At 44.6% G+C, this 18001-nt stretch overlaps 1 protein-coding gene across 2 annotated transcripts in view; it reads left to right on the plus strand.

Annotated features, from left to right (window-relative positions):
- cep85l (centrosomal protein 85, like) overlaps positions 1-17046 on the plus strand; it is a 76308-nt gene extending 59262 nt beyond the window's left edge. For both annotated transcript variants that reach the window (XM_064990966.1, XM_064990965.1), the window contains exons 5-13: positions 1852-1969; positions 2152-2346; positions 3551-3703; positions 4549-4703; positions 4833-4950; positions 5077-5127; positions 5346-5453; positions 7440-7623; positions 14256-17046. In XM_064990966.1, coding sequence (XP_064847038.1) covers positions 1852-1969; positions 2152-2346; positions 3551-3703; positions 4549-4703; positions 4833-4950; positions 5077-5127; positions 5346-5453; positions 7440-7623; positions 14256-14419 — 1246 coding nt within the window. In that variant the 3' untranslated portion in view covers positions 14420-17046. The remainder of the gene's footprint in view (positions 1-1851; positions 1970-2151; positions 2347-3550; positions 3704-4548; positions 4704-4832; positions 4951-5076; positions 5128-5345; positions 5454-7439; positions 7624-14255) is intronic.
- The last annotated feature ends 955 nt before the right edge of the window (positions 17047-18001 follow it).

The following is an 18001-nucleotide window of genomic DNA, read 5'->3' on the forward strand; positions in this document are numbered from 1 at the left end:
CTCTCTCATCTTTTTAAGTGTGAGAACTTGCACAATTGGTGGCTGACTAAATACTTTTTTGCCCCACTGTACCTCATTATATTCCAGCACGGTGTCTGACTCTGTTCGCCACATTGGAAGGAAAAAAACATTCTGTGAGTGTCCCTTCTGGTTGTCGTTGCCCAGTGGAAAGTTAGAGCACTGCAGTCTCTCAGTCTCTGACATCCTTTATTCATTTCTATGGGCCACACACTGTCACTGTCAACCCAGCCGAGGCATATACACACACACTGTCACTATCAACCCAGCCGAGGCATGTACACACACACACACTGTCACTATCAACCCAGCCGAGGCATGTACACACACACACACACACTGTCACTATCAACCCAGCCGAGGCATGTACACACACACACACACACACACACACTGCCACGGTCAACCCAGCCGAGGCATCTACACACACACACTGTCAACCCAGCCGAGGCATGTACACACACATACACACAGTCACTATCAACCCAGCCGAGGCATGTACACACACATACACATACACACACACACTGTCACTGTCAACCCAGCCGAGGCATACACACACACACACTGTCACTATCAACCCAGCCGAGGCATGTACACACACACACACTTTTTCAATGACCTTGAGCAGATGTCTGTGTGGCGGCATGTTGGCCACACGCGTCCGAGGTGTCCCCTTTCAGAGTGGCAGGCTGGCGCTGACAGGACAAGCTGGGTAGTGCCAGGGGAGGGGAGTGAACAGCACAGGGTCACCCACCCACCCTGAGGTTACTGCAGGAAATACAGGCAGAGACACAGAGGAGGCACACAGACACTACCCTGAGGTTACTGCAGGAAATACAGGCAGAGACACAGAGGAGGCACACAGACACTACCCTGAGGTTACTGCAGGAAATACAGGCAGAGACACAGAGGAGGCACACAGACACTACCCTGAGGTTACTGCAGGAAATACAGGCAGAGACACAGAGGAGGCACACAGCACACAGACACCACCCTGCCACATCCACACGTGGACTGGTATGACATTAAAAGGCCGGACCCACTTTGAACTGGAGAGATCAATCTAGCACACTCAATATCCTGGCCAACTGGTGTTATTGTGAATACGACAACATGCTGTGTGCATTAGATATGGGATGAACAGTTTCCTAACGTTATGTAATTGTTCATGAGTTGAGTTAGCAGCAGGCTGGTCAAGGTGTTAAATTTCTCAGTTGTGGGCCTCGTTATTGAATGTCTCGATCAATTGTGACTGAAATGAATGAGAAAACGGGCAAATTTCACCACCAGGTGGCAGTCGAAAGCAAACCTAAACACCAAGCATTTAGTATTCCAATCTCGATCCGTAAGCATTTATCAACGCGCCCCTTTTTATTCTGCTGAAAGGCAGAAAATGTCAAAGCAAAGAGACACCGGTATTTAAGGAGCTGATTGTAAATATGACTTTTTTTCCAGGGCGGGGTTTAGGGGGAGGAAATTGTGCCTGCCTCATCGGGATAGCATGTAGCCAGCTGGCCCACCCTTCACAAGAGAGAAATATTAGATTTCAGTGATCTACACAGAGTCAAACTGCCTTATTATATAGTATTATTATATATGGTCCTATATGCTCCACATTGATTGGCCCGTTGGATGTGTTTTTCTGTTTTACTGCCAGCCTGTGTAATATTCACCGCGGGAAGAGGTGGCACTGTGTGTGACCATTGCATATTTGAATGTGTACCTCGTTTTTTCTTTACGTGTACGTATTACCTGGGATAACAGTATGGCTGCTTCTGCTACACATTGTGGTGTATTGCTGACATTCTACGTCGGATGTGTGTTTTCCAGACAGAAGCAGCAGATCCTACAGCTCCACGCTCGGATCAGGGAGAACGAGCTGAAAGCGCAACAGGTCCTCCAGAGCCAGAAGGGGCGCTGTGACGACCCCGGTCTACTCAAAGCTAAGGTGATAAAGCCTCACCGACACAGTGACATCTCAACTGTCTGACTTGGTACAGTATACTGTTATACACAGTACTGGCCGTGTCTTAACATTTTTAAGCTTTGTCTGAAGCTTTGCCATTTGTTGACATATCTGGAGCTCTTTGAAAGACTGGCAACTCATGTCTATCCTCCTCTCTTTTCCAGGAGTCTCCATATGACCCCCAGCTCCATCTGCAGCTCCACCCCCAGCTCCCAGACAAGATGAGCCCTCTGTGCTGTGACAACGGGGAGCTGGGCCGTAAGCTGGCCGCTGCAGAGCTGGAGGTCATCCACCTCAACGAGTTCCTCAAACAGAACACCCAGAAATACACAGAGGACATCAAGAAGCTGGAGGATAAGGTGGGCAATGGGCATATTACACAGATCAACCCTAACCCCGGCCACAACCCTAAACCTAGCTTCATGTCTACACCCCGGATCAACCCTAAACCCCAGCCACAACCCTAACCCTAAACCTAGCTTCATGTCTACACCTCGGATCAACCCTAAACCCAGCCACAACCCTAACCCTAAACCTAGACCCTAACCCTAAACCTAGCTTCATGTCTACACCCCGGATCAACCCTAAACCCAGCCACAACCCTAACCCTAAACCTAGCTTCATGTCTACACCCCGGATCAACCCTAAACCCAGCCACAACCCTAAACCTAGCTTCATGTCTACACCCCGGATCAACCCTAACCCCAGCCACAACCCTAACCCTAAACCTAGCTTCATGTCTACACCCCGGATCAACCCTAAACCCAGCCACAACCCTAACCCTGGCTTCATGTCTACACCCCGGATCAACCCTAATCCCAGCCTCAGCCACAACCCCAACCCTGGCTTTATGTCTATACCCCGGATCAACTCTAACCCCAGCCTCATCCACAACCCTAACTTCATGTCTATAACCCGGATCAGCCACAACCCTAACCCTAGCTTCATGTCTATACCCCGGATCAGCCACAACCCTAACCCTAGCTTCATGTCTATACCCCGGATCAGCCACAACCCTAGCTTCATGTCTATACCCCGGATCAGCCACAACCCTAACCCTAGCTTCATGTCTATACCCCGGATCAGCCACAACCCTAACCCTAGCTTCATGTCTATATCCCGGATCAGCCACAACCCTAACTTCATGTCTATACCCCGGATCAGCCACAACCCTAACCCTAGCTTCATGTCTATACCCCGGATCAGCCACAACCCTAGCTTCATGTCTATACCCCGGATCAGCCACAACCCTAACCCTAGCTTCATGTCTATATCCCGGATCAGCCACAACCCTAGCTTCATGTCTATACCCCGGATCAGCCACAACCCTAGCTTCATGTCTATACCCCGGATCAGCCACAACCCTAGCTTCATGTCTATACCCCGGATCAGCCACAACCCTAACCCTAGCTTCATGTCTATACCCCGGATCAGCCACAACCCTAACTCTAGCTTCATGTCTATACCCCGGATCAGCCACAACCCTAACTTCATGTCTATACCCCGGATCAGCCACAACCCCAACCCTAATGAATGTAATCAACCCTCTACCCCGCCCTCCAGATGAAGACGCGTGACCGCTACATCAACAGCCTGAAGAAGAAGTGTCAGCGGGAGAGTGAGCAGAACCAGGAGAAGCAGCAGAGGATAGAAACCCTGGAGAAGTACCTGGCTGACCTGCCTTCCCTGGATGAGGTCCAGACCCAGGCCCAGCAGGTAGAGACCCTGTCCAGCCACAGGATCACCTCAGGGGGTCCCGTTTGCCTGGCATCTCCGCTAGAATCTCTGCTATGCTTCTTAGTCATTTGATGGCTATGTTAGAAAATAACCCCAAAATGATGAGAAAGTACATGAGCTAGCCTGTATGGTCTTGATTTAGTTTCAGGGTTAAGATTTAGCTTAACGGCCAGGTTCAGGTGAGGGTTAAAGGTTAAGGTTATTGGTTGAAATTGGATTTGTGGTCACTGGTCAGAATGCTCCTTATGTCTACCCCCTCTAGCATGGCCAGACAGTGAGCCCCAGCTAGCGTCTCTGCTTGCTAGCGTCTCAGTGATAGGCTACAGTAACACCTGGTAATGGAGTGGAGGCGTCTCTTCATTACAGCTCTTTAATCCCATTAGACCTGATTAGATCAACCATTTCAGGCTGCATTAATGGTAGTGCTAGAGGGGAAAGAGGAGGAGGCAGGGGGAGTTCATACTGTCAATTAACAGCAAGTGTCTGTTAATCACCTCTGATCAACCTTAAGATAATATGTCTCCTATTGTGTTTGCCCTGTCTATCTGAACTGTAATGATAATTAAATCATCGTCAACCTGCTTTGTGTAAATTTCTTCAAGACAATTAATGAAATTCAATTTGGTAATCGTTATCGTGTAATACACCATTTTACCACCAGAGGTCAATAAGAACCAGAGAATTAAGTCAATGTAAATTTCATAGTGTGGGTTTGTGTGCACTAAACTGGAGTGTATGGTTCGGTGAGTCTTATCTAGTTGTGTTTGCCTGTTTGTGTATGTACAGTCCTAATGTTCTGTTCATGTGCTGTGTGTGTTTATCAGCTGGAGGAGAGTCTGGGGAAGGCCCAGGGCCTACAGGACACAGTGGCTCGTCTGGAGAAAAACCTGGAGGAAGGCCACACCGTGCTGCAGGAGAAAGAGGACCTGATTGAGACCCAGTGCAAGAGGGAGAAGGAGCTGGTGGCTGCTGTGCAGAGGTATGACCAAGGAATAGAAATGCAAAATGTTTTTAATTGTCACAGTGCGTTTCAAACAGAGCTGGTTAGCTGTGGTTGTGTTGATGACAGACGGCGCCTTAACGTTGTGTCTCTCTCTGGTTCCCCCAGCCTGCAGGAGAAGGTGGAGCAGTGTCTTGAGGACGGCGTCCGGCTCCCCATGCTGGACCTAAAGCAGCTGGAGGTAGAGAACGCAAGACTACAGGAACAGCAAGCCACCACCAGCAAGGTCAGACGCAGAATGCACACACACACACACACACACACACACACACACACACACACACACACACATTCAGAGTGCTGAGTCTTGACAGCTACCAGATGTTTACGATTCCACTCTGCTCTTTTTCAGCTGATAGACAATCAGAAGAACCAGATAGAAAAACTCACCCTTGAGCTGACGGTAAACTCTATTATTAGACTGTATTTGGGTCAACAATATGCTTCAATCAGGTGCTATTGTCGTCTAGTAGTTGTCATGTTGTGTGTCTGTCCGTGAGTGGTGATGATTATCATCATCATCGTTTAAGAAGAGGATGATGATCAGTCATCGCTGTCATCAGTGCATCGTACAGCGTAGTGGGCGTTTCATGCGATGGCTGTCTTATTGTTCTGCTGCAGGCTGTAGAGCAGAGGCTGCAGAAGGAGCGATGTCTCTCCCAAGAGCTCCAGCAACAGCTGCAGGAGAAGGACGAGGCCCTGGATGCCTTTTCCTGCACCCTCCACCAGGTAACCAGCCCCTCGCTGATGAGCCCCGCGCAGCCGCTCCGAAAACACTAACTACAAACGTGTACAACGTCGCAAAGTACAATGGTTCTCGGGAGCAAACAATGAGCGGACATTTCTTTAGGCCCGTTTATACCTGCCACTAACATGCGTCCTGATCGCGTCCTGAATGTTTACTATAAGTTTACACTTATGAGACCTGATCAAAATCGGTTCACAGTGGGCCTTTTAAAATGGTCTCCTCCTGTCTAAGAATGTGGGCACAATCAAAATGAGGACAAGATCAGGACAAACGACGCATATTAGAACCTAGGGTGGATTGGAGTATCTCTCACTCACTCTCTCACACACACACACACACACACATCCTGTCAGACAGTAGCTCTGTCCCAGGTTTAGCTGGTGATGGAGAGGTCCATTCACCCCCATTATGTTCCACTAGTGACCCTTTTTGTCCTCAGATCTTTTCATAGCAGCCAAGTCATGAATAACCCAATATGGCCCCTCCAGCTCCCACCACTACCACACTCACCCTTTTAGAATTCATGGTGTCATTCTTCACCTCCCCCACCCGTCTCAAGGTGAGGACGAGCCCGGCGATGAAAGGTCTGAATTCATGCATGTGACAGCCGGGCGGTGCAGAAGAGGGCGGGAACACGTGTGTGTGTGTCTCCTGTACAGAGGAGAGAGGAGAGGTAGAGAGCACACACACACACGTGGCTGGCGCAGCAGCACCATACATTATCCCACTGACAGGGACACAAGAGGCAATTATCAGCTGGAAGATTCCCCGGCTCGGCTCCCACAAAGGGAGGTCGCTGGTTTGGAGAGAGAGAGGAGGATGGAGGGTGAGGGGATGGAGTGTTGCCTGGCTCCGACTACTCAAAAGGGCTGTCGGCGCAGGGACGGTGAGATATGACAAGATGAGATGAGTCTGTGTGGTGTGTCTAGTATGGGTGGTTTTAACTCCACTGCTCTGTGGAGGCTGGGTCTTAATCTGCACACTATGTCCGCAGCAGCGTGCAGAAAGAATGACAGGGGAAGAGGGAAATTTGACTCCAGGCATCAACAAGTTGTAAGCGCCTTTGGGTGTGAAACTGAGTTGAGAGGTTGTTGTTTTTTTTTTTTTGTGGTGAAACTGCCTCCATCTTGGAAGAGCAGGATCTTGGATAATCGGTCCTAAAATGACTTTGCACCTGCAACAACTACTATTACCTTTCTGTCCCCTTGGTGGGTTTTTATGTTACTATGATGCCTCGTTATCCTGTTGAGGGATGGTGATTATTATTCCAAACTACATGGTATTCTGTGAGACATTTGGAGACTCATTTTAAAGTGTCGATTTGAACTATTCTGTTTCAAAGCAGAACCAATGAGAGGCTGTTCAAGTGTTGATGATCCTCCCACGTTACAAAGGAGTGTAATACACAAATACTCACACACTCCGCTTCAGACAATGCCTGCCAGTGGCAGTTCTCACTTCTTCAGCATTTCTCTCTCAAATGCACAGTTTCATCCAAAAATACATTCTCTGGAGCCCTAATGGACAAATCCATTTCTGTTTCGAAATAATAGGCAGCTGTCTTGTTATGATAACAAAAAGTTATCAAATTGTATTGGTCACAAACACATATTTAGCAGATGTTATTGCAGGTCCGTGAAATGCTTGTGTTCCTATTGTGAGCGACTAAACTCCCTTCTCTAGCCATTTACAATGTGTTGTTGTTATTAATGCATTGTGGCAGTGACAGAGAACGCTTTTAAGCAGAGCAAAGAATTTTGCCAATTTGTCTTTCAATTCAGCAACACTTTATCTACTTTGAACTGGCTCAAAATCCTATTTAATATTGGGGCGGATTTAATGGGTTTTACATTAATTTAATGAACACTCCAGAGCTCTGCTGCATTAGTGTCAGCGTTTAATAATAAACCCAGTGTGGATATCTAAGCTAAGTGTGTGTGTTCCACTGTGTGTGTGTATTCCTACAGAACCGAAGGCAGGTGGAGGAGGGTGTGGTGGTGCGTCAGGGCAGCGGGGGCCAAGGGCCCGAAGCAGGGCCCTTACTTAAGGAGATGTCCCTGTGTTTGCTGGACCTCAAGGCCCTCTGTAGTATCCTCACCCAGAGGGCCCAGGGCAAGGAGCCTAACCTGGCACTGCTACTGGGCATCAAATGTAAGTGCATCTGTCTAGATCAAACCTCTCTGCATACACCCACCTCCACCCACAAACTACTGCCTTATCCAAAATAGGCTTGGGCGGTATACCGTACGGTACACTGGGGTATTTTGGAAATAGCCATGGGATGTTGTTTCAATACATTTAATACCATTAAAACTATTTACATATTTGTAGCTACTTTTTAAGTAAATAACTGCAGTCAACTTGTGCAATCCGAGATAAAGCAGATCACATTATTCATTTCACCTGTCACATTATTTTACATTATGAAGCTCACCGAAGATTCCGAGAACAGTTGAGCCAGTCATGTGTTTGTTTGTTAAAATGGCACAACGGGAGAAAGCAGAAACCGGTGAGTCCAGCTGTGTATTGTCAGGTGTCACGTTTCCTATTGAAAGTCGTGTTTTTTTCTCTTCAATAGGATCCGTGGCCTGCAACTATATTAGTGCAACACATTTGGCATAAAAATAGCTTAATTTTCAGATGAAAAGTGCAACGCTATTTGGCTGGCAGCCACAAAAGTAAAACGAGCTAACAATGAAAAAGCAAGGTCTTTTGCAAAAACGATGCATGGCCATCATATTTCTAATGTTTATCATAGAAAGAACGTGGCCTGCTAAATGTCCTAATGTTTTGCTCAAAGTTGCATTATACCCGGAGAACAGTAGGCTACACTAAACATTTCCAGAGATGCGAAAATCCTGGCGAAATGCATAGCACACAGAATAAAAGGTTTTACCAGATATTGTTCCTCCTGATCAGACATGTTTTTTTACATGGATGATATCTTGGAGATATTGTACAACGGTTACTTGAAACAATTGAACATTATGAAACATCAACGATACCAGGCCTGATCTTCATAGCAGATTTTGGAAATGTGTTTGATAAAGTACGGCTACAATTTATATATAAATCCCTGGATTACTTTAATTTTGGTGAATCTCTTATACAATGGGTTAAAGTTATGTACAGCAACCCCAGATGTAAAATAGTAAATAATGGTTACTTATCGGAACGTACTGAGCTTTTAAGAGGAGTAAAACAAGGCTGTCCGTTGTCTCCATATCTATTTATTATAGCCATGGAAATGCTAGCTATTAAAATTAGATCCAAGAAGAACAAGAAGAGGTTAGAAATCCTGGGGATAAAAACAAAAGTGTTAATGTTGATGATTGAAGTTTTCTTAAGTCGCAAACTTGAATGTACGTTTGTTTATGTGTAACTCTGTGTTGTTGTTTTTGTCACACTGCTTTGCTTGATCTTGGCCAGGTCGCAGTTGAAAATGAAAACTTGGTCTCAACTGGCCTACCTGGTTAAAAAAAGGTGAAATAATAAAAATAATAAAAAAATCTTGATCCCTGCAAAGTCTCATTGAAGATCTTGATCACTTTTCTAGCCTCTCTGGATTAAAATTGAATTATGACAAGTTTGGAGAAAAAGAATTAACCTTTATTTAACTAATCAAGTCAGTGTACTGTACCATATTACGTATTGCTGGAAATGCAGGAAATTATTTTAGGTTGAAGTTGAATTGAACAGTATAGAACAATCCGAATGGAGACCCATTGAAATAATTTAGAATATATATATATATGTGTTGCCACCCTAGGGTCATGCACTACTCATAAAGCACATTTAGAACTTTTATTAATCAAAACATAAAATACAGTCAAAAATTGGAAAAATACCATGATATGATATTTTCGCCATATCGCCCAGCCCTACAAGCAAGTCTCTTATTATTGGTGTCCTTTTTTTGCAGCAATTTAACAATGAAAGCCTGATTCACACAGTTTCCTCTGAGCAGTTGATGTTGAGATGTGTCTGTTATTTAACTCTGTTAAATAACTCTGTTATTTGGGCTGCAATTTCTGAGGCTGGTAACTCTAATGAACTTATCCTCTGCAGCAGAGGTAACTCTGAGTCTTCCTTTCCTGTGGCAGTCCTCATGAGAGCCAGTTTCATCGTAGCGCTTGATGGGTTTTGCAATTGCGCTTGAAGAAGGTTTCAAAGTTCTTGACATTTTTCATATTGACCTTCATGTCTTAAAGTAATAATGCTTATTTGAGCTGGCCTTGCCATAATATGGACTTGGTCCTTTACCAAATAGGGCCATCTTCTGTATACCACCCCTACCTTGCCATAACACAACTGATTGGCTCAAATGCATTAAGAAGGAAAGAAGTTCCAGGCTCTGTCGCAGCCGGCCGCGACCAGGAGGTCTGTGGGGCGACGCACAATTGGCCTAGCGTCGTCCGGGTTTGGGAGAGTTTTGCCGGTAGTTTATCCTTGTCTCATCGCGCACCAGCAACTCCTGTGGCGGGCCGGGCACAGTGCGCGCTAACCAAGGTAGCCAGGTGCACAGTGTTTCCTCCGACACATTGGTGCTTCCGGGTCAGAGGCGCGCTGTGTTAAGAAGCAGTGTGGCTTGGTTGGGTTGTGTTTTGGAGGATGCTTGGCTTTCGACCTTTGTCTCTCTTGAGCCCGTATGGGAGTTGTAGCGATGAGACAAAACAGTAACTACTAACAATTGGATACCATGAAATTGGGAAGAAAAGGGAGTAAAAAATAAATAGAATTTTTTTTTAAATAATTGAGGGAAACCTGTTTCAATCTTCCAGAGCAACACTTGAGTGGTTTAAAGGGGAACATTTAAATGTCTTGGAATGGCCTAGTCAAAGCTCAATCCAATTGAGAATCTGTGGTATGACTTAAAGTTTGCTGTATACCAGCGGAACCCATCCAACTTGAAGGAGCTGGAGCAGTTTTGCCTTGAAGACTGGGCAAAAATCCCAGTGGCTAGATGTGCCAGGCTTATAGAGACATACCCCAAGAGACTTGCAGCTGTAATTGCTGCAAAAGGTGACTTTACAAAGTATTGACTTGGGGGGGGGGGGGGGGTGAATAGTTATACACGCTCAAGTTCTGTTTCTTTGTCTTATTTCTTGTTTGTTTCACAATAAAAAATATTTTGCATCTTCATAGTGGTAGGCATGTTGTGTAAATCAAAGGATACAAACCCCCCAAAAATCCATTTTAATTCCAGGTTGTAAGGCAACAAAATAGGAAAAATGCCAGGGGGGGTGAATACTTTCGCAAGCCACTGTATATTATGTGAGCGAAACATAAAACTAACAAATTTAAAAACGGTTAACTATTTACTAAGTATCATTTTTAGTTTTTACTGGTGTTACTGTCCCCTATACAACAACAAAAATCCTAAATACTTTGATTTTTGTCCTTGAAACATTTAATTGAAATCCTGTAGAATTCCATTCATTCATATGGAGGACTGCTCCTTCTGAGGCGTGCCAATTTGGCCGACTGGTGGCTTCAAAGCCTCTCAATGGTCAATACATAGCATCAGCAATCCAGGGTTTATACGTCATTGGTCCTGCTGCACTGTGGCAATTATTCAAACAACTGGCATAACTGTAATCATGGGGAAGCATTTGAAAAGAGTCTGAACTATTGACGCAGAGCCAGAGAAAATGATTTTCCCTTTTCTGTGGAATCGTTATCTTTTGAAAATGAGTCGGTTTGGAGCTGTGAAAGGAGCAGACGGATTGCAGCAGTGGCTGTACTGTAGCTATAGCTAGCTTAGCTAGATGGAAATCCTTATGCCTCCAGTCAGAGCTCAGATCAGAGAGGCTGAAACTCCTGGTGGGCTAGCCGCCTCCCATATTTATGAGGCCAAGAGCTAATGATGTTTTCTCAAGATATAGAAACTTCACTGAAGTGAAGGCAGCGTGTTGGGGGTTAAACATTGATGTTGTAAAGTGAGGACTACACAGGTTTCAGGCAACAGAGGAGCAAGAAGACACTGTGACCAGACATCTTTCCTTCAAAGATTCAAAGCAATTTGACTCCTCCAATCAATTACTCATTTTATACAATACATTCGGAAAATATTCAGTACCCCTTGACTTTTTCCACATTTTGTTAGGTTACAGCCTTATTCTAAAATATAATTATTTTTCACACAATACCCTTAATGACAAAGCAAAAATAGGTTTGAGGTTTTTGCTAATTAAATTTTATATACAGACCCTTTACTCTGTACTTTGTTGATGAACCTTTGGCAGCGATTACAGCCTCAAGTTGTCTTGGGTATGACGCTACAAGCTTGGCACCCCTGTATTTGGGGAGTTTCTCCCATTCTTCTCTGCAGAGCCTTTCAAGCTCTGTCAGGTTGGATGGGGAGCATTGCTGCACAGCTATTTTCAGGTCTCTCCAGAGGTGTTCGATCGAGTTCAACTCCGGGCTCTGGCTGGGCCACTCAAGGACCTTCAGAGACTTGTCCCGAAACCTTTCCTGCGTTGTCTTGGCTGTGTGCTAATTATCGTTGTCCTGTTGGAAGGTAAACCTTCACCCCAGTCTGAGGTCCTAAGCACTCTGGAGCAGGTTTTCATCAAGGATCTCTCTGTACTTTGCTCCATTCATCTTTCCCTTGATCCTGACTAGTATCTCAATCCCCGCCGCTGAAAAACATCCCCACAGCATGATGCTGCCACCACCATGCTTCACCGTAGGGATGTTATTGGCCAGGTGATGAGCGGTGCTTGGTTTCCTCCAAATGTGGCACTTGGCATGCAGGTCAAATAGTTCAATCTTGGTTTCATCAGACCAGAGAATCTTGTTTCTGATGGTCTGTCCTTCTGGAAGGATTTGGCAAATCCAAGCGGGCTGTCATGTGCCTTTTACTGAGGAGTGGCTTCTGTCTGGCCACTCTACCATAAAGGCCTGATTGTTGGAGTGCTGTAGAGATGGTTGTCCTTCTGGAAGGTTCTCCCATCTCCACAGAGGAACTCTGGAGCTCTGTCAGAGTGACCATCGGGTTCAAGGCCCGTATCCCTCAATTGCTCAGTTTGGCCGGGCGGCCAGCTCTAGGAAGAGTCTTGGTGATTCATTCATTGGATGGAGGCCACTGTGCTCTTGGGGACTTTCAATGCTGCATACATTTTTTGGTACCCTTCTCTACAGACAATTCCTTCGACCTCATGGCTTGTTTTTTGCTCTGTCATACACTGTCAACTGTGGGACCTTATATAGACCGGTGTGTGCCTTTCCAAATCAATTGAATGTACCACAGGTGGACTCCAATCAAGTTATAGAAACAACTCAAGGATGATCAATAGAAACAGGATGCACCTGAGCTCAATTTCAGGTCTGATAGCAAAGTGTCTGTTCACTTATGTAAATAAGGTATATCTGTTTTTTATTTTTAATACATTTGCAAGCATTTCTAAAAACCTGTTTACGCTTTGACATTATGGGGTATTAATGAGGACATTTTTTTATTTACTACATTTTAGAATAAGGCTGTAACGTAACAAAATGTGGGAAAAGTCAAAGGGTCCGAATCATTTCTGAATGTACTGTACTGTATATACAGTACTTGTATGTAGCCATGTCAAGCCATGTATGTAGCCATGTCATTTAATTCAGACAAAGCCTTTCAAGGTTCAAATAGGACTATGAGACACACACAGAGGGATGGGGACGGTTAATTGAATATCCTAATGAACATTAATATTCAATTACTTGAGAGAGTATTCCTTTATATATATAAAAAAATAATGCCTTCAGTATTCAGACCCCTTGACTTTTTCAAGCCTTATTCTAAAATGGATAATAAAAAAATAAATGCTCAGCAGTCTATTGACTAAATGTTCTGAATACTTATGTAAATGTGATATTTCCGTTTTTTATTATGGGCTATTGTGTGTAGATTGATGAGGGGAAAAAACAATTTAATCAATTTTAGAATAAGGCTGTAACCTAACAAAATGTGGAAAGAGTCAAGGGGTCTGAATACTTTCCAAATGCGCTGTACCGTGAAATTCTTCATTAAATAAAACAGCAAACTTTTGAATGTAGTGTTTATGACGTGCGCCCCATAAAAAAAAAGCTTATTTGCATCAATTGTATGATAGATAACCTATAGCAGCAATAAGTGTGTCTAACTAGTGTGAGTATGGCTACTTTCTCTCGCTCTCCCTCCCAACAGGCCCCTGCCCCACCCTGCTGTACAAGCAGAGCAGCATCGTCTATGCTGTCGCACATCAAACAAGAAAAAAGTTTCACGAAACACATGTATTCTGACTATCCGGATAGCCGAGAGAAAAAAAGTCACGATATTGTTCTAATAGTAGCAATATTTCAAATGCCCATCCCTAGCACATACACAGTATACACTCTCTATACTCACACACTGAACAGGGCCTTTCACACAGCCACAGTATAATTAAGCAAAAGGCCCGAGAGGGTGTGGTATATGGTCAATATACCGTGGCTAAGGGCTGTCCTATATTGGAAATATACTACAAACCCCCAAGATGCCTTATTGCTATTATAAACTGGTTACCGACAGAATTAGAGCATTCAGGGCTTGAACCACCCAGTTTCTAATAAAAAATACACACACCTGCCAAAACATACTCATACACTTACTATCTCATAATGTAGCATATCTCACACTCCCTAAGTCACACACCTGCTGCTCGTTGAAACCCTGGATTGGTAGATGTGTACTAAAGCCCATCAGATAGATTTCAGCATTGCCTCATTGATGTGATCTCTGCTTCCTGACGGTGTATTTCTCTCTCTTCCCCCCCCCATAGCGATGAGCATGTCAGGGGAGGAGAATGACAACTCCCTGGTGGAGGACAACTTGCGGGCCAAGCTGCTGGAGGTTGGCCAGCTGAGGAAGGACATTGACGACCTGCGCACCGCCATCTCCGACCGCTACGCACAGGACATGGGCGACAACTGTGTGACGCAATGACAATGACACACCCGCCACGAGGGATCCTGACCGCCCCTCTTCTCTCGTCACTGCACAGCGTCAGCATGTCCACCTCCTTCTCCCTCTCCCCAGGGCTACGGTTTCACAGCCAGTGAGGACAGGACAAACCCTGATTGGAGGAAACCCAGGATGAACAGTGTTAGAAGGGAATAATAAACCTGGTACAGTGTGAAGCGGCCGTGAGGTTTTTATCCAGTTCTACGTGATGGAGGTATCTATCGCCAGCGTTCTGAACGTAGGACCAAGCTGTGAATCAAGTTTACAAGGAACAGTCTTATTTTTGGTTTAAATAGGATGTTTTGGTTTTTCAAATGTTGATCGTGCTTCCTGTGTACTAGAAAGAATTCCAACATGATCATGTACATTGCTTCATGCGCATAGACTTGTGTATTTAAACCTGGAGACCCCTACCCTCACAGACGCACAGAAGGTAGTATGAGTGCGTGAGTGTATGCGTGTGTGTTGGTGTGTATTTGGCCCAGCCGACACAATCACCAGCCAGTAGGAAAATGACTCTCACTGCTGCTCTGTCAAGTGCCTCTGTGTGACAGCTTCTCCAGCAATCCCCTTCCTAAGTCGTCTCCAACGGCAACCAATGGCTCCCCTCTCACACATCATCTCCACAACGCGTGTCGTCCAAAGACATTGTCCCCAAACGTCCCTCTCTCTCAGCTGCTGCCCATAGTCGCAGGTCGACACTGCATAGTGGCACTTCTTCCTTTCACAACATTTCCGCGCCATTGTGGTGTTTCCGGTCTCCTTTTTAATATGGGTGTTTCTTCTGTGTGAGTTCAGTGATGTGAATAACACTCCCAGACTGGTTTATTAGGATAGCTGTGTTGAAACGGAAATGATAGCATGGCAATTATACCCTCAGTTATATTATTGGCGGTTGTTGTATTGTTGTTGAATATCTTAAGCAATATATTAACCCATCAGGTAATATTCAGGTGTCTTTCTAACCAAATTAAATTCAGGAATTGTTTTTCGAAGTTAGGAATCTCCATGGTAAGGTCAGGGCTCAGTACCGTGTCCCCTGAGTTCCATAGGCACCTATTTGATTGAGACAGTAAAACAAATGCAAAAACAACCGAGGGCAAAATTGACAAGGCACTTCTACAGTCTCGGCCTTCAGAATATTACCCACTGGGATTTGACTGAGCTGGTATCCATCCAGTCAGTCAATATAGGAGCACGTAATACGTCAAGGTTACTGACCACTCTACTCCTCCAAACCTCTTCCACACAGTAGAGGGGACTCTTTAGTCTATTGGATTCCTGGTGTGATCGTTGGTTCACATTCTCCTGTTTTACTTAATTGATTGTTTGCCGTCGTTCCCACTATTTGTCATAGGAACACTGCTCGTGCTTGATCTTTAACTAAATGGGAAGTGAATTTACTGTTTGCTACAAAGTGATGAACGTTATTATACATGTTATTTTAAAAAACGATCTACAGATACTGTAATTCAGCCTGGTTAAAATTTACAATATCCATTTTCATAGCTTAATTTATTGCATGTTTCGAAGTGACATGTTTTAATGTGGACTTAAGTCAGTGTTGTGTGCAAAGAACAATTTGCATGGGTAGGGTATCCTATTCTACTGTTGTATTACCGCTCTTAAAAAAGGAAATGTGTACAGTATGAGCTATGTAAGAAATGTTTTGGTAGGCTAAAAGATAAAAGATACGGAACAAATGTTTTGACTATGTTCCAGTCGAGCCGACATATGCAGTCTCACGAACGCTGAACCGCAGTCTAGCGTGATTGTAATTTAAAAGCAATATTTCTGCATTCACGGTAAACCCTGCATACGTTGGCTCAGTCGGAAATGGCTTTTACATTTCGGCCGTACTATACTGCCGATCTGCCACGATACGGATTTAATCTAGCCCTAAGTGGTACATGGAAACTGTCAAAATACTATGCAATGTCCCATGCACCAGCCAGCACCTCACATTCAGTTATCAGCAGCAGATATGAGATATTGTTCTTCTGTGCCTTTACAAATCTATGCAGCAGATAAGAGCTCCTGTATGTTCCTCCCTGTTGACATGAATAGTGTCTGGAGACATGTAACTATTCTGCATGTCTGCATCCAATGTAAATATGACTGACTCTCTTACAATGTATGATTTACCATCTTACATTGTACTGTCTGTATGTTGACAAAGATGTTGCTAAGCAATAGCCACAAACAATGCATACATATCCACTCAGGTAAATAAAGACCATAGCAGGCTCTTGTGAAACCTTGGAGAAGAATGTACTCGGATGCACAGAACGGTGAGGCGCGGTAAGTATGGCATCCGTTGTGACGGTGTAAGTCTATGGTGAGTCTGGTGTTGGTCAACTTATCCAAAAGGGAAAGGCGTGGTTGTCATGGCTGTCTCTCTGTGCACTGTGGACTTTGAGCCACTGGTTGGCTTTATTGTACGTAGGATTATTTCTGTGGTTTATACATGTTTTAAGCTTTTAGTTTTGCAGCTAGATTTTATGAATGCCAAAGGTCTATTTATATACGATGTTCCTAAATGTATTTACAAGTATTTTTCCATTTGATATGTTATTTGTACAGATTGCAAATACAATATTTTTCTATAACTGTTGGTATGTGTTCTCTCTCGGCCTCCGTTATAATAATAATAATAGTCAGGCGATTCAGAACCTGAAACAGATCACAGTTCTAGTCAATGAGTAGTTGTGTTTTATTGGTTATGCAGCGACCCAGCACTGTCACACGTTTCTAGTCTTTGTCGTTCATTGGCCAAGAAATGTTAGCATTTGAAATCTATTTATTACCACAACTTGAGGGGGATGACCGATCAATTCAAAAACGTCAAAGTAGTTCAAACAATCTGTTGGCTAAACCCTAATTATTACTATTTTATTATTGAATATTAAAACATACAATCTACCGGCAGTGAAGCAGCACAACATTTACATTATTCAGTCATCTAACACTCCCATCCAGAAGCAACCAGGGTCAACGCCCTGCACAAGGGCACATCGCCAGGTCTCCCACCAAGTCAAAGACGGGGATCTGAACCAGCGACCTATCGGCCACCGGCCCAAGCTCCCAACCGCCAGTCCACCAACCCTCCAAGATCCCCCCCCACAGTTCTCCGAGAGCTGCCCCTCAACCATCCGAGACCCACCCCCTCCAAAAATAAATAAATTAAACCTCTCCCTCTACTCCCCACCTCTAACTAGTCTGCATTGGGAAGGCAGATTGCTTTTGATTAAAAAAAAATTAAAAACACTCTATCACTTTCACGTGTGAACATGCAGAATCCTACTCATTGTTCCACGTGCTTAACATACGTGACTTTTCTTGTCGGCCAGAACGGGGCACCCAGCTCACGTCCGGGGAGGCTGCCCCTTCCAAAATGAATGCTATCACTTTCCACCCAGTGCAAACGACGTCCATAGAATCCCCCCAATACCTCACAGAAACCAAAGGCCAACTGGAGGCTAGATGTAAACAAACCCCCAAAAACATGTTAACCTTAGTGAGTGCACGCAAACACCACATCTACCAATCAAAAATGGATACAGC

This window comes from Oncorhynchus masou, chromosome 16 (assembly GCF_036934945.1).
Source record: "Oncorhynchus masou masou isolate Uvic2021 chromosome 16, UVic_Omas_1.1, whole genome shotgun sequence".
Lineage (NCBI taxonomy): Eukaryota > Metazoa > Chordata > Actinopteri > Salmoniformes > Salmonidae > Oncorhynchus > Oncorhynchus masou.